The sequence below is a fragment of the Impatiens glandulifera genome, chromosome 9 (genome assembly GCF_907164915.1).
Source record: "Impatiens glandulifera chromosome 9, dImpGla2.1, whole genome shotgun sequence".
NCBI classification, from domain to species: Eukaryota; Viridiplantae; Streptophyta; class Magnoliopsida; order Ericales; family Balsaminaceae; genus Impatiens; species Impatiens glandulifera.
Genome location: NC_061870.1, coordinates 35,459,978 through 35,477,662, shown reverse-complemented (window position 1 = coordinate 35,477,662; position 17,685 = coordinate 35,459,978). Strand labels below are relative to the sequence as shown.

At 29.5% G+C, this 17,685-nt stretch overlaps 3 protein-coding genes across 4 annotated transcripts; 1 reads left to right on the top strand and 2 right to left on the bottom strand.

The window, feature by feature from the left end:
* Window positions 1-3,223: 3,223 nt before the first annotated feature.
* LOC124915489 (protein BIG GRAIN 1-like B) lies at window positions 3,224-4,902 on the bottom strand. Its single transcript, XM_047456213.1, has one exon. The coding sequence runs from the start codon at window positions 4,570-4,572 to the stop codon at window positions 3,367-3,369; it is 1,206 nt and encodes a 401-aa protein (XP_047312169.1). The 5' UTR covers window positions 4,573-4,902; the 3' UTR covers window positions 3,224-3,366.
* Window positions 4,903-8,868: 3,966 nt separating this feature from the next.
* LOC124913705 (telomere repeat-binding factor 4-like) lies at window positions 8,869-11,251 on the top strand. The gene is made up of 6 exons (XM_047454123.1): window positions 8,869-9,213; window positions 9,439-9,671; window positions 9,861-9,948; window positions 10,497-10,580; window positions 10,669-11,005; window positions 11,090-11,251. Exons 1-6 carry the CDS (start codon window positions 9,064-9,066, stop codon window positions 11,122-11,124), a joined length of 927 nt encoding a protein of 308 aa, XP_047310079.1. The 5' UTR covers window positions 8,869-9,063; the 3' UTR covers window positions 11,125-11,251.
* Window positions 11,252-11,309: 58 nt separating this feature from the next.
* Window positions 11,310-14,926, bottom strand: LOC124913704 (casein kinase 1-like protein 1). Of its 2 annotated transcripts, none has more exons than XM_047454121.1 (14): window positions 14,509-14,926; window positions 14,388-14,428; window positions 14,120-14,189; window positions 13,877-14,025; window positions 13,697-13,792; window positions 13,551-13,621; window positions 13,074-13,135; window positions 12,916-12,979; window positions 12,730-12,814; window positions 12,517-12,643; window positions 12,159-12,241; window positions 12,001-12,058; window positions 11,775-11,914; window positions 11,310-11,656 (listed from the first exon to the last, which is right to left on the bottom strand). In XM_047454121.1, the coding sequence occupies exons 1-14, from the start codon at window positions 14,582-14,584 to the stop codon at window positions 11,507-11,509; spliced, it is 1,272 nt and encodes a 423-aa protein (XP_047310077.1). In that variant the 5' UTR covers window positions 14,585-14,926; the 3' UTR covers window positions 11,310-11,506. The 2 variants fall into 2 exon arrangements, with proteins under 2 accessions (XP_047310077.1, XP_047310078.1); XM_047454122.1 differs by having other exon boundaries at window positions 11,522-11,659.
* Window positions 14,927-17,685: the final 2,759 nt, after the last annotated feature.

Sequence of the window (17,685 nt, the reverse complement as noted above, 5' to 3'; positions counted from 1 at the left end):
ATGAAAGTAAAAAATTGTATGATTGTGTATCATTTTAACTTTCTATCTTCATAAAAAAAAAAAAATTTAAAAAGTTATAATAATTAAATTGAGATGTAAACAATTTAAATATCTCAACATGTGAATCTGATATGATTTAAATTTAATGGATTTGAAGATAAAATATAGATGATAAATTTGTAGTATTACAGTAATCTTATTGAGTTTCTTGGACTAAGCCCACAACCAGCGGCCCATATTCATTAACTATATATTATATTTTGTGGATGCTAGCTGCTATACAAGTTGGGTGAATTCAATCCAATGGCATTGCAGTAATTAAGTTCAATAGGAGTTCAATATTGTCATTAAGTATTTTTCCTAAATTTCACAAAACCATAATCTTAATTAATATAAAATTAAGATTTGTGAGTTTTAATTTAGGTAAACTAGGCTATATAAAATTTTAACCTATCCTTCCCTTGCTTGAGAAGAGAACTCTCAATTCTTTCAAAGTTTGCCCCCACATCATCAGTTATTCAGTTTGGTGGTTTTTTTTTTTCCGGTTTAAATTTGAATATAACTGTTAATTTCTTTAAAAAATTTAATATATTTTAATGTTTATTTATCTAATTATTAAAATAAATGGTAATTTATCAATTAGTTTTATTACAATATTTTTTTAGTTATATTTTTAAGCCCATCCCAACTATATTTTCTGAATCTGTCTCCGATATTAATAATTTTAAATATAAAATAAAAGAAATATTGTAGTAAAAACACACTAGATTTAACCGATCAATAATTCCTTACTATATATATATTTGAAAAGATGATCCAAGTAATCATATATTATATCATTTTTATTAATAAAGTTAAGTCATTAGAACCCATTAATACCTAAACTCTAAATAAATATATAAACAATAATATAAATTGTTTTCTTAATGGAACAAATTAAAATAGATTGAATATTGTGGTTATTAATTTATATATTTTTTTTCTCATTGTTCCAAATATTGAAAGTTGATTTGACTAATAATAATTTGAGTTATTATTTAGGATGCAAGAGTGGAGTAGAACTAGACAAGACAATAGACAAAGTATTAAATGTGGATGGATGGTGGAAAACATTCAAGGACAAATATAAGCACAAGATTTTGACAGCTCAACCTTTCTCTTCACATTTGTTTGAGTGCCAAAATTTAATATTAAAATTTGTAAATTTCACTTTTTTGTTTTATTAATTAAATGTGTGATGTGAATATTAAATTTTAATAAGTTAAGTATTTGAAATGAATATTGAATGCAAAATATATAATGTATTTTAGAATGCTCTTGTTAAATTATGTAGTTAAGTTGTATAAATTAAATTAAATTAAATTACTTAGTTAAATGTAAATAAAATAATAATATTAAGGGAACAGAGTGTGGACAGATTAGAAGTGAAAGAGAAAAGTCAGCAACAGACATTATTGGGGCTGACTTGTCCCACATGCACCCTCATATCTAGACAATTGCTCTACACCCATTCTTAAAGTCTTGTTTGGATTGGACTTACCAAAATATGTTATTTGGAATTATTCAATTTCAATTATTTTAAAATTTATTTATATTTTTTAATAAAGAAATAGAAGATCATATTTGGATATAATACTTGTTTGCAAGCTTTTCACTCAGATTTCTTTATAAAAGAACAAAAAAATATAGAGTAAAAAATTACAAACACATGTCAAAAAATGAGTAAGAAAAATAGTGACAATAAAATTAATGAACAAATATTTGTTTTTTTGTTTGAGTGGATTAAAAATTTGAAAATTATATTTTCTATATTAGGACGAGTCTTATAATTATTAAGTTATAATTTGTTTTTAAATTATTAAATTTTTTTAAATCTTTACAAAGTTATGGATTAATAAAAATATTTGACATTAAAAACCAACCATTTATGATTGAGATTGATGAATTGCTTATACATTGTTTTATCTTAAAAAACAAATGGTTCTACTTATTTACAAATAAAACAAAAATAATTTGTTTTTGACATCTTTATTCATTTTGAAATGTTTATTTATTCTAAATTTACTTTCTATAATTTTTCTATTTCAATATTAAGCATTTTTTTTAAACAGCTTTATACTTAATATAATAATTATAGTAATTGTAGCAATTTCAATTTAAAACGATTTATGAGGAATTACACCGATAATCTTTAGTCTACTTAAATAATATTTTTTCAAACTACTCTTAAATTAAATTTAGTTATATTAATATATACTATATTTATAAGTGTCCATATAAATGCATTTTTTCCCAAGCTGGTGGTTATCTTCATTGAATATGTTGTTAAAGTCTTACTTTGAAAAAGTTGAAGATGATAATTTCTTTGGTAGTGATTATCATGTATTATAATTTTGATTCAGATTTCCCCCCACCCCTATAATTTAAGTGCGTTGAGAACAATATTAATATCTAAATATGGACATAATAAATTTCAGTATTTAAATAAGATCTTAGTTAATTGGGAAATCACTATTGTGATTTAGTGGCCCTTCCCTTTTGATAAAGATTCTCTCCTTCCCTTTAGTGGGAAGAGACAGATTTTTAATTCTCATTATCTATTCAATTATTAAAAAACCTTATTTGGATAAAACAAATCAAGATATTCATTAAACTATCTTGGTATGATTGAGAGAATGAAACACTCAAAACTTAGGTTAGAATTCCATAAAATGAAACCATTTTAGTTGTTGCTACCTAAGTTTCAGTGTTAGTTCTATTTATAAATAGGAATATGTCGCTGATTATGTAATAATTCAATATAATAGTTTTAACAATTAAACTATCTTGTGTATATTCAAATGTTTAATGAATCTGGTTAATTTGAGTCAAATAAAATCAATAAGATGAAGACTAATTCTTAGAGGTTGTTTGATGATTTTTACTAAAACCTAATCTATCTAATCCAAATCATTTTTAAAATACTTTTATTATTATTAAATTTAAATTTTAAATAGAAAAAAACATCTAATAATTCAAAACCCAGTGAAAATTCCTAAATAAGAAAACACCAAACAAACCCTTAATCAAGAATAATAGTCTTCTACGCTCTCTTTACCCTTTAACTGATCATACTGTTAATTTCCTAGCATCATGTTTTGGGATCAGTAGATGAAAAGTAAAAGGGTTAAAGTAAAAAAAGAAAGAAAGAATTTGTTGTGAACAAAAAAAAAAAAAATGATGAAAAAAAAGTAAATTAATCATTAATTATTTCTGACTGAAAAGAAAAACAAACAAACCCACCAATTACCAATATTAACTAAAACTCCCCCAAAAAATAGGAACCAAAATTAATTAACTGCTTTTCTATTAAGCCAAGCCAAGCCACTATGGAAGAAAGCCATTTGGGATGGCGCGATTGGTTCTGAGATATTGAGTGGTTTCATAAACTGGAAGTTCTTCTTCGTCCATTCCAATGGCGGAAAGACTATCAAGCTCGAACAAATCAGAACTTGCACAGCTTGCAGCATCGTCTTCTTCTTCATCATCATCAATTTCCTGTTTTACATGATGAACAGTAGTAGTACTTGTATGGTACTTTTTATTACCTTCTTCAACGCGGCGGTTTCTCTCCAGGATTTGTAGTTTTAATTCTTCTCTCATGGAGTTTCTGATCATGATTTCATGATGTTTCATCGATTCCAAGCTAGGGATAGTGATATCAACGTCGTCGTATACTGGAGCTTGATAATATTCGTCCACGATGATGTTAACCGGACAGAATTTTACGGATCTCTTAGAACTGCTCAATTTTTCTCTGGATGATTGTGTTTTGCTTAGACATGACCGTGAAAATGACGAAGCCGACGAACAAGTCGTCGTCGTCGATGGCTGAGCGTATTTTGTTTTCGCCATCTCCTTGCGTTGATCTCCTGCAGCAGCCGATGTTGTTTTCTTCTTGCTGCTGGTTGTGGTTGTGAAAAGTGAGTTGATGAAACTCGTCAACCGGCCGCCGGGAGAGAGTGGCTGTTTGGACTTTTTAAAATCGTTGAATATCTTCATCGCCGCCTTCGACTTGGTGTTAACATAACCGTTTTCATGCTTCGTTTTCGATAAGTCTTTCTGATCCTTCATCCTCTTGTTGAATTTCTCCGGCTGAGTTCGGTGGATCATCTTTGGAGGTTTGTATCCTGATTCCGCCTCCGAAGACGAGAATCCACTACCGGAACTCGAATCTGAAGAGGTTGAGCTTGAATGTGACAGCCAAAACGGATCACGACTATTTTCAATATTGCTTCGCGGCTTCCGTTGGAAATTATCCGGCATGGATCCTCTGCCTCGTACAACCTTCTCAGTCACCTTCTTCTCCATCCACTTTTCAATTAAACAAGCTCTACGAAGCTTGTCCATCTCCTCGTGATCGTTCTCCTCGAATCCCGTTCGATTGATCAACTTCTCCTTGTAGAGCACCATGCCTTCCGAATCTATGGAACGGTAAATTGAGTCGAGCAGAGTGGATGAGAAAGACGGACTCTCTTGATCCCGGCGACTTGGAAATCGATTATCTCTTAGTGACCTATCTCGCCGATCCATGACGCGGCTTTTATATATAGTTGGATCGAGGAAGTGAGGGATGAGAAATGATATGAAGATCGCTTTACTGTCTGGTTGAAGAGAACCAATTAAGTAATTAAAGCAGGAAAAGATAGGATGTTAATGGAAGAAACACACATAATGATTGTGATGAACAGCTGCTATATATATGTGAGATTCGCCATGATTGAAGAAATGCACTTGCAAATTCATAATAATAATAATAATAATAATAATAATGCCCCTCCCTCCATTGATGAAGGTTTAGCAATGAAAGCAGGACGCCCACGCCTGACTTACTCACAGAGAAAGAGAAGGAGAGAGATAGAGAGAGATTGTAAGTTGTAACTGTTTTTACAGGCAGCAGTGCTTTATTTATAATGAAACGCTACGCTGAAAGAAGGCGCGTGGGGTATAGCATTTGGTTAGTTGGAGGAAACTGGGTCGGGTCGGATCCATGTACGGGTAACCTAAAATACTCAATGTATTTGACAATAATGTATTTTTCCGTCGTTATTAAAAAGTTTTTCGTCGCGCTAAAGTATAACCTTCACATTAAAACTTGATATTATTATTAAGTTAGCCCGGATAAATTTTGTATAAAAAAATTAGCCCGGATAAATTTAAAATGTTAGTTCTGCTTCTGGGAGAACGTTAGAAAATAGCTAGAGAGTGTATTTCACGTATCAAATTATCATTTCTACACTATTCATTCTTTAATTAATTAATTAATCACGATTTCTTACGAAGATAAATAAAGATTATTCCAAATTTAATTGAGATCATTTTTTTAAAAATGTTTATTATAACAAAAGTTATCTTCAAACTTTCACACAATATTAATAAAAAAAATCAAACATTAATGATTTATCATCACAAAATATCAAATACCATTTTACATACAAGAATATAGAGTTCTTATCACTTTTATAAAAAAAAAGAAAATTGATTTATGATAGAATTAGTAGTTTTGTTTGAGAAAATTGTAATTTTTTTTATTAAAATAAGGAAGAAATAATCATTTTGAACGAAATGAAATGAAAATACATAACCTTATGTTTTTCAACCTTGTTAATTTTAGTGTGTAAAAAAAATGAACTTAATTGATTGAATTCTCATTAAAGTAAAAATTAATTGAAGTGATATTTTGTATTAGTTTTTTTATTGAATAAATTTTTTAGTTAAAATAAATAAATAATACAATTCACATTTCAACCCTCCCACTCCTTTTACTTTAAGGGTTGATCAGGTCTCAAACCAAAAAATATTATTTTTATTTAATAATTTTTTTAACAAACCAAAAAAATATTAAAAATATATATATATCTTCTCAAAAATCATCTCCATAACTACTTATTAAATAATCTATGTTTTTGAAAAACTCAAATCCGAATAATACCTTCAAATATTTGTATTGAGATTTTATAGTTACAAACTTATAATACTTTACTAAAAACTTAAAGGGTTAAAAAAAACTTTTTTCACTCTATCTCATTGAATTAACCGGTAGTTTTTGTTTTATATTAATAAAAGCTTTCTAAAGAAAATAGAAAACTATAATAAAAAAATAAAGTTGGGTTTAGAAAAGTGAGAAAATGGTCGACAATCCCAATGAAATAAAACATAGTAGGGTCTATTGTTGTTTAAAAAGAAGAGCCCTAATAAAAGAAGAATGAAACTAGTAATTTCTTTCGCTTTACCATTCCGACAAAGCCAACATTACCTGTTCCAACATTCTTCTTCCAACGACAAACATGGTATGGTCAAAAGCCACTCCTTCCTCTAAATAGTTTAAAGTAACTCAAAATTATTCCAATTAACTCAAAATACAACATTTAATAAATTTAAATTGCTTCAGTAAAAAACTCTATTAAAAAAAATAAAAGTAACTTGGTCAACTTGACCCCTCGAAATTGTAACCTAATTAACCCAGTCCACTTCAACTTTAAAATCCTTTGAGTTTGAGTCTCACTTGCTTATCTGATTTTTGTCACATTTCATTTTTCACTTTACATCAAAATTAGTAAAAAAATGCACATTTTCAAATAAAACCGATTTTCTAACCGAGATGACTTTATTCGATGGTTGTGGGGGCGCAGGCAGCGACCCGACAAACCCATCAAAATGGTGGGGGAAGAATAATGGGCATGCAGTGTTGTTGTTTTTGAATTTGTATGTTGATTGTGCCATAGCAACGATGGGAGTTAAATGAGACATGTCCCATTAACATTACCTAGGCCTGTATATAATTTATATGGTGATTGTCCCACTACTTTCTTAGGGTCATTTCAAATTATAACTACGACAATATGTTTTATAGACTCAATACATTATTGCATTATGCCAACATATCAAATCAAACAAGTTTCACTCTCTCAATAATTTATCTCAATATTCAATTAATCAATTAATTAGGGTTCTTTCTTGTGGGGGGACTAGAGGGCAAATGTACGGACTTGTTTTGTATGAATAATCTGGTTTATTACATCAATTTTTAGATTTTATATAGATTAGAATTGAAAATTAATGTTAACTATCTAACTTTGAATGATTTTTTTTTCACATAAATTTACATAATTTCCAATGTACTCAAAATTTGAAATCATTGTAAATTCACTAGGTTAATTAGTTTGAGTGACAAATTTTGTATTTAATAAATTAAATATTAAAGTTCAATTTGATTTGAAAAAAATGTAATGACAGTATAAGATAATACTAACTATAAAAATTATCAATAAGAAATTCTATATAAAAAAACAAATATAACTTTGAGTCTCAATCTTTTGAAATTAAAATTTCAAATTAAATACAGTCATGACGAGTAGTATAAGTTCATTGCCAATTAAAATAAATATTGTTTAAAGAAAAGTCAATTTAAATGCAAAAGATCAGCTTAGAACAAACATATTTTTTTTATCAGATTTTATGAACAAACTTCTCAACTTTTAGAAATGTATCAAATTCTGTAACCAAAACTTTAAAGATTGTGAAAGAAAACTTTGTTATTCATATTTCATTTACAAGTCTTTTTAAGCTCTTGGAATTATTATTATTATTATTATCTTTTTACGCACAAGAATTTATATTCTTAAATTTATGAGTCTGACTTTTATATCGAAACTATTTGAAAAAAATACCTACCTTAAATGGAAGTGTCATTATGTTTAAATATTGAGTATCATTGTTAGCTTTTACGTTATAAAAAATATTTATAAAATAAATAAAATGTTAAAAAGAAAAATAATTATATTTATATTTAAAATTTGGAAATTGTAAGGTACAATGTTCTCACTTCAACTTAACTAATACTAAGAATATATCCATCAACAGAGCTAGGGAACATGCGAACGCAAGAGAAGTGCTACAGCCAAGAAACAAAGGAAACCAACGACTAAGGAGCAGATCCGACAACACTTTCATTGGAAGGTCAAACGACACATTCATTCTCAAGGATCCATCCATACGCAATATCATGAAAGAAATGTTATTTCCCTTCCTTAGTGCGACTCCCCCTGACATAAGCTAGTATAGTTGATTAATTTTATGTCTTTAACTATTAGCATGAAATTTGATCCATTTATCATTAGTTGTCCAAAGGACTGGGGCTGACTAATTAAAAAAAATATTATTTTTATTTGGTAGTTAATGTAATTATATTTTATGTTATATTAAATAAATATAATATATTTATATTATTTTTTTAACAAAAATAACCTAATTTAGTTGGTTAAATCGTATAGTGATATAGAAATTAAACATTTTTTTTGTGTTAAAGAAAATTACGGGTTCAAAGATAATTAGCTTCCAACAATTTTAAAAAAATACAACCTTCTATTATTTAATTTATTTTGTAACCCATTAAATTATTTTTATCTTCATTAATTTTGTTTCCTTGTTTATCATATTTTTGAATTGTTGACATATTCTATAAAGTTATTTAAAATATGCTTGTTTAATAAATTTAATATACTTTTGATAAATTTAATATATTTTTATTAGAAAGTCAGTTTAATATATTTTAAACTAACATTCTACATATTATTCACGTATTTAATATATTTAATTATTTATAGTATCACATTAACAATATAATCATTTAAAAAAAAATATTCTTAATTCAAAAGACTAAACTATTGTAACATGTTTTGAATATAATAATAACTTCTAATTAACCAAAATATATATTACCTAAATTAACTATTATGTCAGTTTAAACAAAAATAAAATAATTATAACTCTATGGAATAAAAATATTTATATTTTAAAGAGAGAATTATTATTAGGGAGAGGGTTTTTTTTGCAAACAAGGGAGGAGGGTTCGGCAGTCGCAAAGAATACCTCAAGATCGCAGGCAGGAGAACAGAGAGACCAGACCGGATATACCTTCTCAGCCGACCGAACCGACCGACCGACCTGAAAAGATTCGATTAGAGCTGAATCAATTTACTTTCGGTAGATACACGAATCAGAGATATTAGTATCAGAGGAGAGATGGGGAATCAAAAGTTGAAGTGGACGTCCGAGGAAGAAGATGCCCTGAAAGCTGGAATCGCTAAGCATGGAACCGGCAAGTGGAAGAACATACTCAAAGATCCTGATTTTGCTCACTCTCTTATTCATCGCTCCAACATTGACTTGAAGGTTTTCCCCTCACCTTCTTATTTACTGATTGCCCTTCTTTCTCAACCTGTATTTTCAGAGTCGTTCTTCCCAAAACATTGCCCACATATGCAATGGCTTATCATTCTCTATCTACTTGAATTGTATGCGGCTTCTTGAATGAGTTTTTTGTTTTTGTTTTGTATCTATCAATAGTGTAATTTGTAACCCTGGTTGTATATTGGATCCTGGTGTAATTGTGTTCAGGATAAGTGGAGAAACATGAGCATTAGTACTTCCTTACAAGGAGGAGGAGGAGGAGGAGGATCTAAAGAGAAAGTAAAAATCTGTAGGTCCAAAACTCTTGCACTTTATCCACTTCCCAACATTCAGAATTCTGCTTCTGCTTCTGCTGTGGCTTTAGTTCCTGATGAGGATATGGCTGATGATCCTCCCAAAAGTATGCAGGAGACTACTAAGAATGCTCCTGCTGCCCCAGGGTATGTCTTTTTCTATTCATCATCATCATCATATGCTGTTTCCAATGCATATGAAATCTAAAGTAATGTATATGCAGTTTGATTCTGTATGGTCTTCGGTTAGCCTTTAGTTTTCATTTGGTGGTCTTGTTCTTTATTTCATACAATTTGCTTATTTCTTTTTCTCTATCTGTCTGTTTCATTTAACAGGCATCATCAATCAATGGTATTTGAAGCACTTGCAGCATTAAAAAATCCTAATGGATCTGATATTGGTACCATTGTAAACTACATTGAGGTTCGATCAAGATATCCTACTATCTTCTTTGTATATTTGGATTTAAGTAGGATGGTTTGTTATGGATGGTAGAGTATATCATGAACTGCTACACTATGCCATAACAAACCTAGAGAAAACTGTTTACTCAAAGAATTCACTCTCTCTCGCTGTTATTGTTATTTGCTAAATTTCTCTACATTTGCTATTTTCTTGTGCTTGAGAGACACTTGGAAATTGCATTATGTTGCAGACCGTGTTTGTTTGGAGTATACCTTGTTTTATGAGGTTATTTGTGATTAATGAGTAGATTTTTGCATCGAATTATTCAAGATATCCTCTATTTACCCAAATAATCTGACTATAACCTACATTAAACAAGGTTAGATGGAAATAATCACTTGGTTATTCAAATAACCCCAGATCAAACAATGCCCAAGTCAAAGGTTATATTTGTCTGGCTTAGATTGTTAATCAGTGTTGTGTATTGGGCATGTAAGTTTAAAAAGAAGAAGATATAACCTTAATATTTTCTTGCCCTCTATTCTGGTTGTTGTTCTTATTTGCAGCAAAGGCATGAAATACCTCAAAATTTCAGGAGATTACTGAGTTCAAAATTAAGGAGGCTTGTTATGAAGGGAAAACTTGAAAAGGTGATCTAATTTATCCCTTATTTGAATCTCATATATGTCTTGGTTCTTTTAATATCTTCCTTCCATCCTCACATAATTAAGTTTTTAGGTGCAAAACTGCTACAAGATAGCCTCCACTGAGACAGCAACTGCTCCAGCTCCAGTTGCTGCTCCAGCTCCAGTACCAGCTCAGGTTCCGATTCAAGCTACACCTATAAAGATGGTTCCACCAAGACAGAAAGATGTTAGGGCAGCACGTCTGGTGCAGAATATGTCTGCAGAAGAGACTATGGAGGAAGCTGCATTATCGGCTGCCTATATGATAGTAGAATCAGAGAACAAGTCATTTGTTGCAGCAGAGGCAGTTAGGGAAGCTGAAAGAGTTGCAAAGCTAAATGAAGATTCTGAATCCCTGCTGCAACTAGTCAAAGAAATTTACGAAAAATGTAAGTCTTTTTTCTTTTTCTAAGAGGCCCCGATCTATAGTCTTATTACACACAAGATATAACATATACTTATTGCTGCTGCAGGCTCGCGAGGTGAAAAGGTTCGTTTGGCCGTTTAATTGAAGGATTATGTTAGGCATTTGAAATCCATCTAGTTTCAGATTGTTGTGTATATACTTACTATTCACTTTTCCAAACTACAAAATAATTTCAATTCTATTTTGTATCTCAAACTCATTACCTTTATTATGTATTTTTCTCTTTGGAAATGGAAATGAAAATGCAAAATGCAAAATTCTATAAAGAAGCGAAATCAGAATATTAATTCATGTTACTAAAAGTTCACCAATTTCATGTTAGCATAAATCAATAAACAAATACATAAGTAACCAAGAAATGAAAAAAAAAACAATAAACAGGAAAAGATGATAATTCCCTCCACACAGACTTGTGAGATTTCGGCTGGCCAAGCTTTGCTTGCTATCTTGATTGGATGGTCAGTCAATAATGTAGCCTCTCGTCTTTGTTGAAATGCAGAGTTTCAATACCCTTGAGAGCGGTGTCAAGGTTCTTTACCGAATTTCTTTGAGCTCCTGGATCTGGGTGCCTAGCAGCCCCACCCGATCTCAAAACGTTGGAGGAGCTAGATAACTACTACAAGGAGATGTTAAACATTGTTATCCATAGGAAATTAGTTAGTAAATGAATAAAAGAAAATGACAATACAGTTTTTGGATCTTTGGAAATTAATAAAAGAAAATGATAATACCGTTGGATCTTTGGTGGCAGTTGATTCATTAGCCGGCACTTGACCTTTCTGTTTAGCCAAGTTTCCAGCATTTCCACTGGTGTTCCGAGGAGCATTTGATGGATTTGCAGAAGAAGACCATCCTGTTCCTCCAATACCATCTTCACCTCCAACAATATAAGTGTGAACAATTAACAGAAAGAAAGAAAAATATCTGTCAAATGAGTTAAAGAAACTTTGATTTTACCAGATTGTCTATCCATATTAGCAATTGCATGAGGCACTCCTGAGCTTGTACCAGCAGCCTGTCAAATAAAAAACCATTTATACACATCTTCAAGAACCAAACCAAACCATTGAAGGAAATGCTAAAAGGAAGAAATAAGAACACCTTGCAATACTTACAAGTGCACGAGAAGGTGGATTAGCTAGTTGTGATTGTTGATACTTCAAAATGGTCCAATCAAACACAAAATCAAACTGAAAACCTAGAATGCAAGAAGACAAAGATAAAACACCACTGTGTTTGGATGACGAGAATCGAAATTAGACTTATAATTCAAATTTAATACCAAACATATTATTTACAATTCAATGTCTATGTTTGGAAAAATCATATAAATTCTAATTCTTAAAGAGATCTTTTACTTATTTCCTTCTCTTTTAAATGCATCTAAAACGAAACACACACTTATGGAAATATCAAATATATGCACACACAAACAAAAGAAGATAAGTTGCAAACCAAAATAACAATTCATACCTTCGCGGATAAAAAGGTCACGAAAGATTCTCTTCAGATAAGCGTAGTCTGGCTTATCATCAAACCTCAGAGAACGGCAATAGTGGAAATATGATGCAAATTCTGTCGGATAGCCTCGACACAAGGTCTAAGGAAAAGTTGACCAAGTTCAAGTTTAAGTTCAATAAATAGCTGGATGAGAATACTACAGTCAATCCTAAAGCATAAAATTACCTCAATCGTTGTAGATGCTTTACTTTCGCTAATCCTATCATACTTCTGCTTCTTGTTTCCCGCTTTCAGTCCCTGCCAAGGGAGGCTACATATATACACATCCGTGACTAAATTAATAAGCGATGAGCATTTACGGAAGAAACAAAAGGAAATGAAAAGAACAAAAAATAGGAAAGGTAACTCTACCTTCCTCTTAAGAAATACATAAAAACATATCCAAGAGATTCTAGATCATCTCTTCGGCTTTGTTCTACACAACAAAAAGAGAATATCGTTAATAAACATCAAACCGTGTAATGACTATCATAGTAAACACAAGTAGTAAGTGCCTTAAATTTATATACCAATGCCACGGTGGGTATTGACACTAGCATATCTGGCTGTACCCGTCAAATTTTTGTTCTCCCTGGAACATGATATATCATCGGTGTTAGACAGGTCAGACGACTAAAATATGCTTAGTAATTAATATTTAAAATGTTATAAAGAATAAAGTAAGGCGACTAAAATATGCTTAGTAATTAATATTTAAAATGTTATAAAGAATAAAGTAAGGCGACTAAATATGCTTAGTAAATGATATTTAAAATGTTATAAAGAATAAAGTAAGGCGACTAAAATATGCTTAGTAATTAATATTTAAAATGTTATAAAGTATAAAGTAAGAGTATTTGAGTATTTTAGTTGATGATTTGAACGATGAAATAAAAGAATTGATGCAACATCAAACAAGCCCCTAAGTCTTCTAAGGAAAAATATGCTTCATATATATTGCTATGGCTGAATTAATTCCATTTGATGTTTCAAGAAAATGGGGTCACCTGTAAGGAATATGCTGATGGGTGGAAGAATCTCTGTATTTCTTAGCCAAACCAAAGTCTATAGAATAAACCTGCGCAATTCAAAGTATTGATCATTGAACAAAAGAAATTGTTACATAAACGGACACAAAATTTTCAATAAAAACCTGATTTGCACGTCGTCCTAAGCCCATGAGAAAATTGTCGGGCTTAATATCTCGATGAAGGAATGATTTCGAATGGACAAACTCAACACGATTAAGCTGCCCGTAAACATGATATCCAGGAATTAGTTAAAGCCCACATGCACACAAAAAGAGAAGAAAAAAAAAGGCAAGAAATCTTGCCATTTGATCTGCAAGCATCAGGACAGTCTTCAGTGACAATTTCCTGTTGCAAAAGTTGAACAAATCTTCAAGACTAGGGCCAAGGAGATCCATAACAAGAACATTATAGTCCCCTTCAACTCCAAACCATTTTAGACTTGGAATTCCAGCTGCCAAATATACATACATACGTGCATACAGGTCAAAAATTGTGAAGAACTAATTAGGAACTTGAGAAGAACTAATCAAGAATGAACTCCTTACTTCCTCCTTGTAGTATTTTATACAGCTTTGATTCATAAAGAAGTTGAGGGTGCTTGGTTTTGATATTCTCCTGGTATTTGGATCAAAGAGAAGAAACATAAATATATGAATTCCATAGAACATCCTATCCTGATTCCTAATTTCTTCTACACAAGCTATTAACAGAGGTGGGAATAAATGTTTATCTTCATATGCAATAACAAAAAGTTTCATAAGAAGAGAAAACAGCCGAATATGAAGAAATTCAGCAAAATGATAACAAACTTACAAGCTTAATTGCAACTTCTTCATTTGTTTGGATGTTAGTACCTGGAGAATCATTAATAAAAGATGATTGTCATAATGATTTGGTTGAATCGAAAAGATCAATTTAAGAAAGGTGAACAAACCCAGATGGATCTCTCCAAAGGAACCGCTACCGATTTTGCGCCCTAAACGATATTTATTACCAATACGAGGCTCCATCAGAAAACCCAAATCAGAACGAAAGTGGGGGGGATATCATGAATAAAAAGGGTGCCTCCATTTCCCAGAGAAGGGACTAACGGAACATAATAAGGTAAAGAAGATCCATGATTAATCTCGCTCGCTCGATCGAAGATGATGAGAATACGTGGAGTAAGAAAGGGTAAAGAAGAGAAGGGAAAGGAATCAGAAGGAATGCATATCGTGAAAAAGTATAGAGAGAAAAAGGAAAGAAAAATAAAAAAGAGCTCGTTCGTTCGCTTGCGTAATTGGCCCGTATGTATCTATGTATGTATTAAGCAGCAGCAGCGGTAGAGAGAAAGAGAGAGAAAAGAAACTGGAGCCAAAATCATGCCAGCGTTCCTCTCGCGCTTCTATCTCATTTCCTATTGGGTAGTACCCAGCCCAAGCCATATTTTCAAAGATTACACCTTTAATAATTTTTCACCTTTTCTTTAGGGGTTGTATTTCTTTTTTCACCAATTTTTATCACAATACAAAAAATAAATAGCAAATTAAATAAAAAAATTCAAATAATTGTTACTAGTTAAACTAACATGTATCACGTGCAAATCGTAAAAAAAATATTACGTTAAAAATGTTTATGGGCGGATCAACCCATAATTCGACTCAAGTATCCATTTTCATATATATATATATATATATATATATATATATATATATATATATATATATATATCCAAATTAACCACAGCTCTCGACCCGACAATTTGGACACTTTAAAAATTAAACATCATTATATATATATATAAATAGTTAACCTCATCGTAAATGTTATCTAACATGTAAGAATTGTTCACCACTAATCTATAAGTTTTGGATTAAGATCCATTCTTCTAGCCTACGACAAAAAGACATGGATATCCCTAAACTTATAGAGGTCCTGAGTTTGAGTTTGAGTCCGTCGGACGACAAATTTCGTTCGTCTAATAAATTGATTAAGTGTGTTTTGGACCAAGTCTCAAAAAGATACGCGTTCGGAATATGAAATCCTAATATTTTGGAAACAAATACGACAAATCAAAATTTTAGGGTAAGTAATTGATGTATTGTACCACTTATATTATTCATTCATATGGGTGAAGTAATCGAAACTAAAATTTGATTTTTAATAATTTAATATGTTTTTAACTCGTTTAACACGTGTTTAACACATGTTGATCTATTATAACGCGTTTAACAATTATTGGATTGATTTGTCTCGTATAATACGTTCAACACATTTTTTTAACATGTTTAACCATATTGGACTCGATTTCCCTTTTAACACGTCTTTATCTCGTTTAATACGTCTTTACTCGTTTAGCACATATTTGACCTGTTTAACATTTTTTTTGTCGGTATAACTCATTTTGACTTATTTAACACGTTTTAATGAGTTAAATATATTTTTCTCTGTTTAACACGTTTTAAATATGTTTAATACATTTGTTTTTCATTTAGAGTTAATTAATGAAATAATAAATGAAATGAATATGAATTTTTTAAAATATTTCATATAATAAACGGGTCTTAAATAAGGTAAACTTTATTTATTTTAGAATAAATTAGACATATAGAGGTATTATTTTTTTTATATTATGAACTTATTCTAATAAATAAAAAATTTATATATATATATATATTTAAATAAAAACATATTTTAAACATATATATACTAAAATGATTAATCTTATTACAAAGTTTAAACTCAAATTTTATTTATAATACAATATTAAAATTATTAATGATTTTGATTTTTAATATTATGATTTTTTTTTAATTTATTAAAATAAGTTCATAATATTAAAAATATATATTTTTAATAATATTATATTTATATATATATATATATATATATATATATATATATATATATATATTAGAATTATTAAACTTATTAACAAATTTTAAAATAAAATTATTGTCTCAAAATATTTAGTTAAATTATTATTATTATTTAATCTATTATATATTTATATAGTAATTTTTCATAATCAAAAAATATAAATTTATATAAATTATTTTTTTTAATGGTATTAAAAAAATTTAAAAATATATTATTTAAAATTATCATTAATTTTAACCATAACAAATACAATATACATACAAACTAAAATTATTAATCTTACTTTAAAAATTATTATAATTTCAAAATATGTTTTTATTTTATAATAAAATAATTAATTTAAAATCTGTAATATATATTGAAAACAACCATTTTTAATGAATTAGAGTTGCCATGTGTTTGACAATTGAAGTTTCTTGAAAAATATATTTTAATTAACTATATATTTAATTTTAAACAAGGTAGGAAGATGATGTGAGTTTAAAAGAAAAAAAATACTCAAATAAACCTGTAAAAAAAGAGAGTAAATTTGACACTTTGAACCCGAGGATCAAAGGGGATATTAAATTGACAAAAAAACAATAATTTTGGAACCCAATCTGAATTTAGCACATCCAATTCAAATTAATATTTTAAGTTTTGAGTTAAAATTTTAGTTTAAGTCACCCATGATACACTCATTCCTAAAAAAAGAAAAAGAAAAAAAATTAATAAATTTTTTTATTTATATATGTATGTGAAGGAATTTTTACACTATATTAATACATATTCTTGAATATATATATATATATGTAAGGGATATGGACACTAGATTTGACAACCTCTCATTTTTATTAAAATTCAAAAATCAATTTGTCGGAAAAAAATGACCAATCAAAGAAACTCTAAAAAAATGATACCATCCAATGTTAAAACTATGTCTACATATGAAACATATATGATTTTTACATTGTTCAATTTGCAACAGTCCCAACATTTTAAAAAATAATTAGAAAAATACAAAAAGAGAACGAATAAAACTATAAAAAAAAAATTAGACAAACACAAACATTAGAATAATTAAGAAGAGGACGGTAAAACCATCCTAATTTATTTGAGAAATGGAACATAAACATTAAAAGTTTAGTGGGTATATCACACTATTACATTATTACAGAAGAAACTTAATTTGTAGTTATAAGAACTACTATCTATGATCATCATAGTCCCTTAACTTAGATGCATGCTTAACTTTACCTACTAATGATTAAGT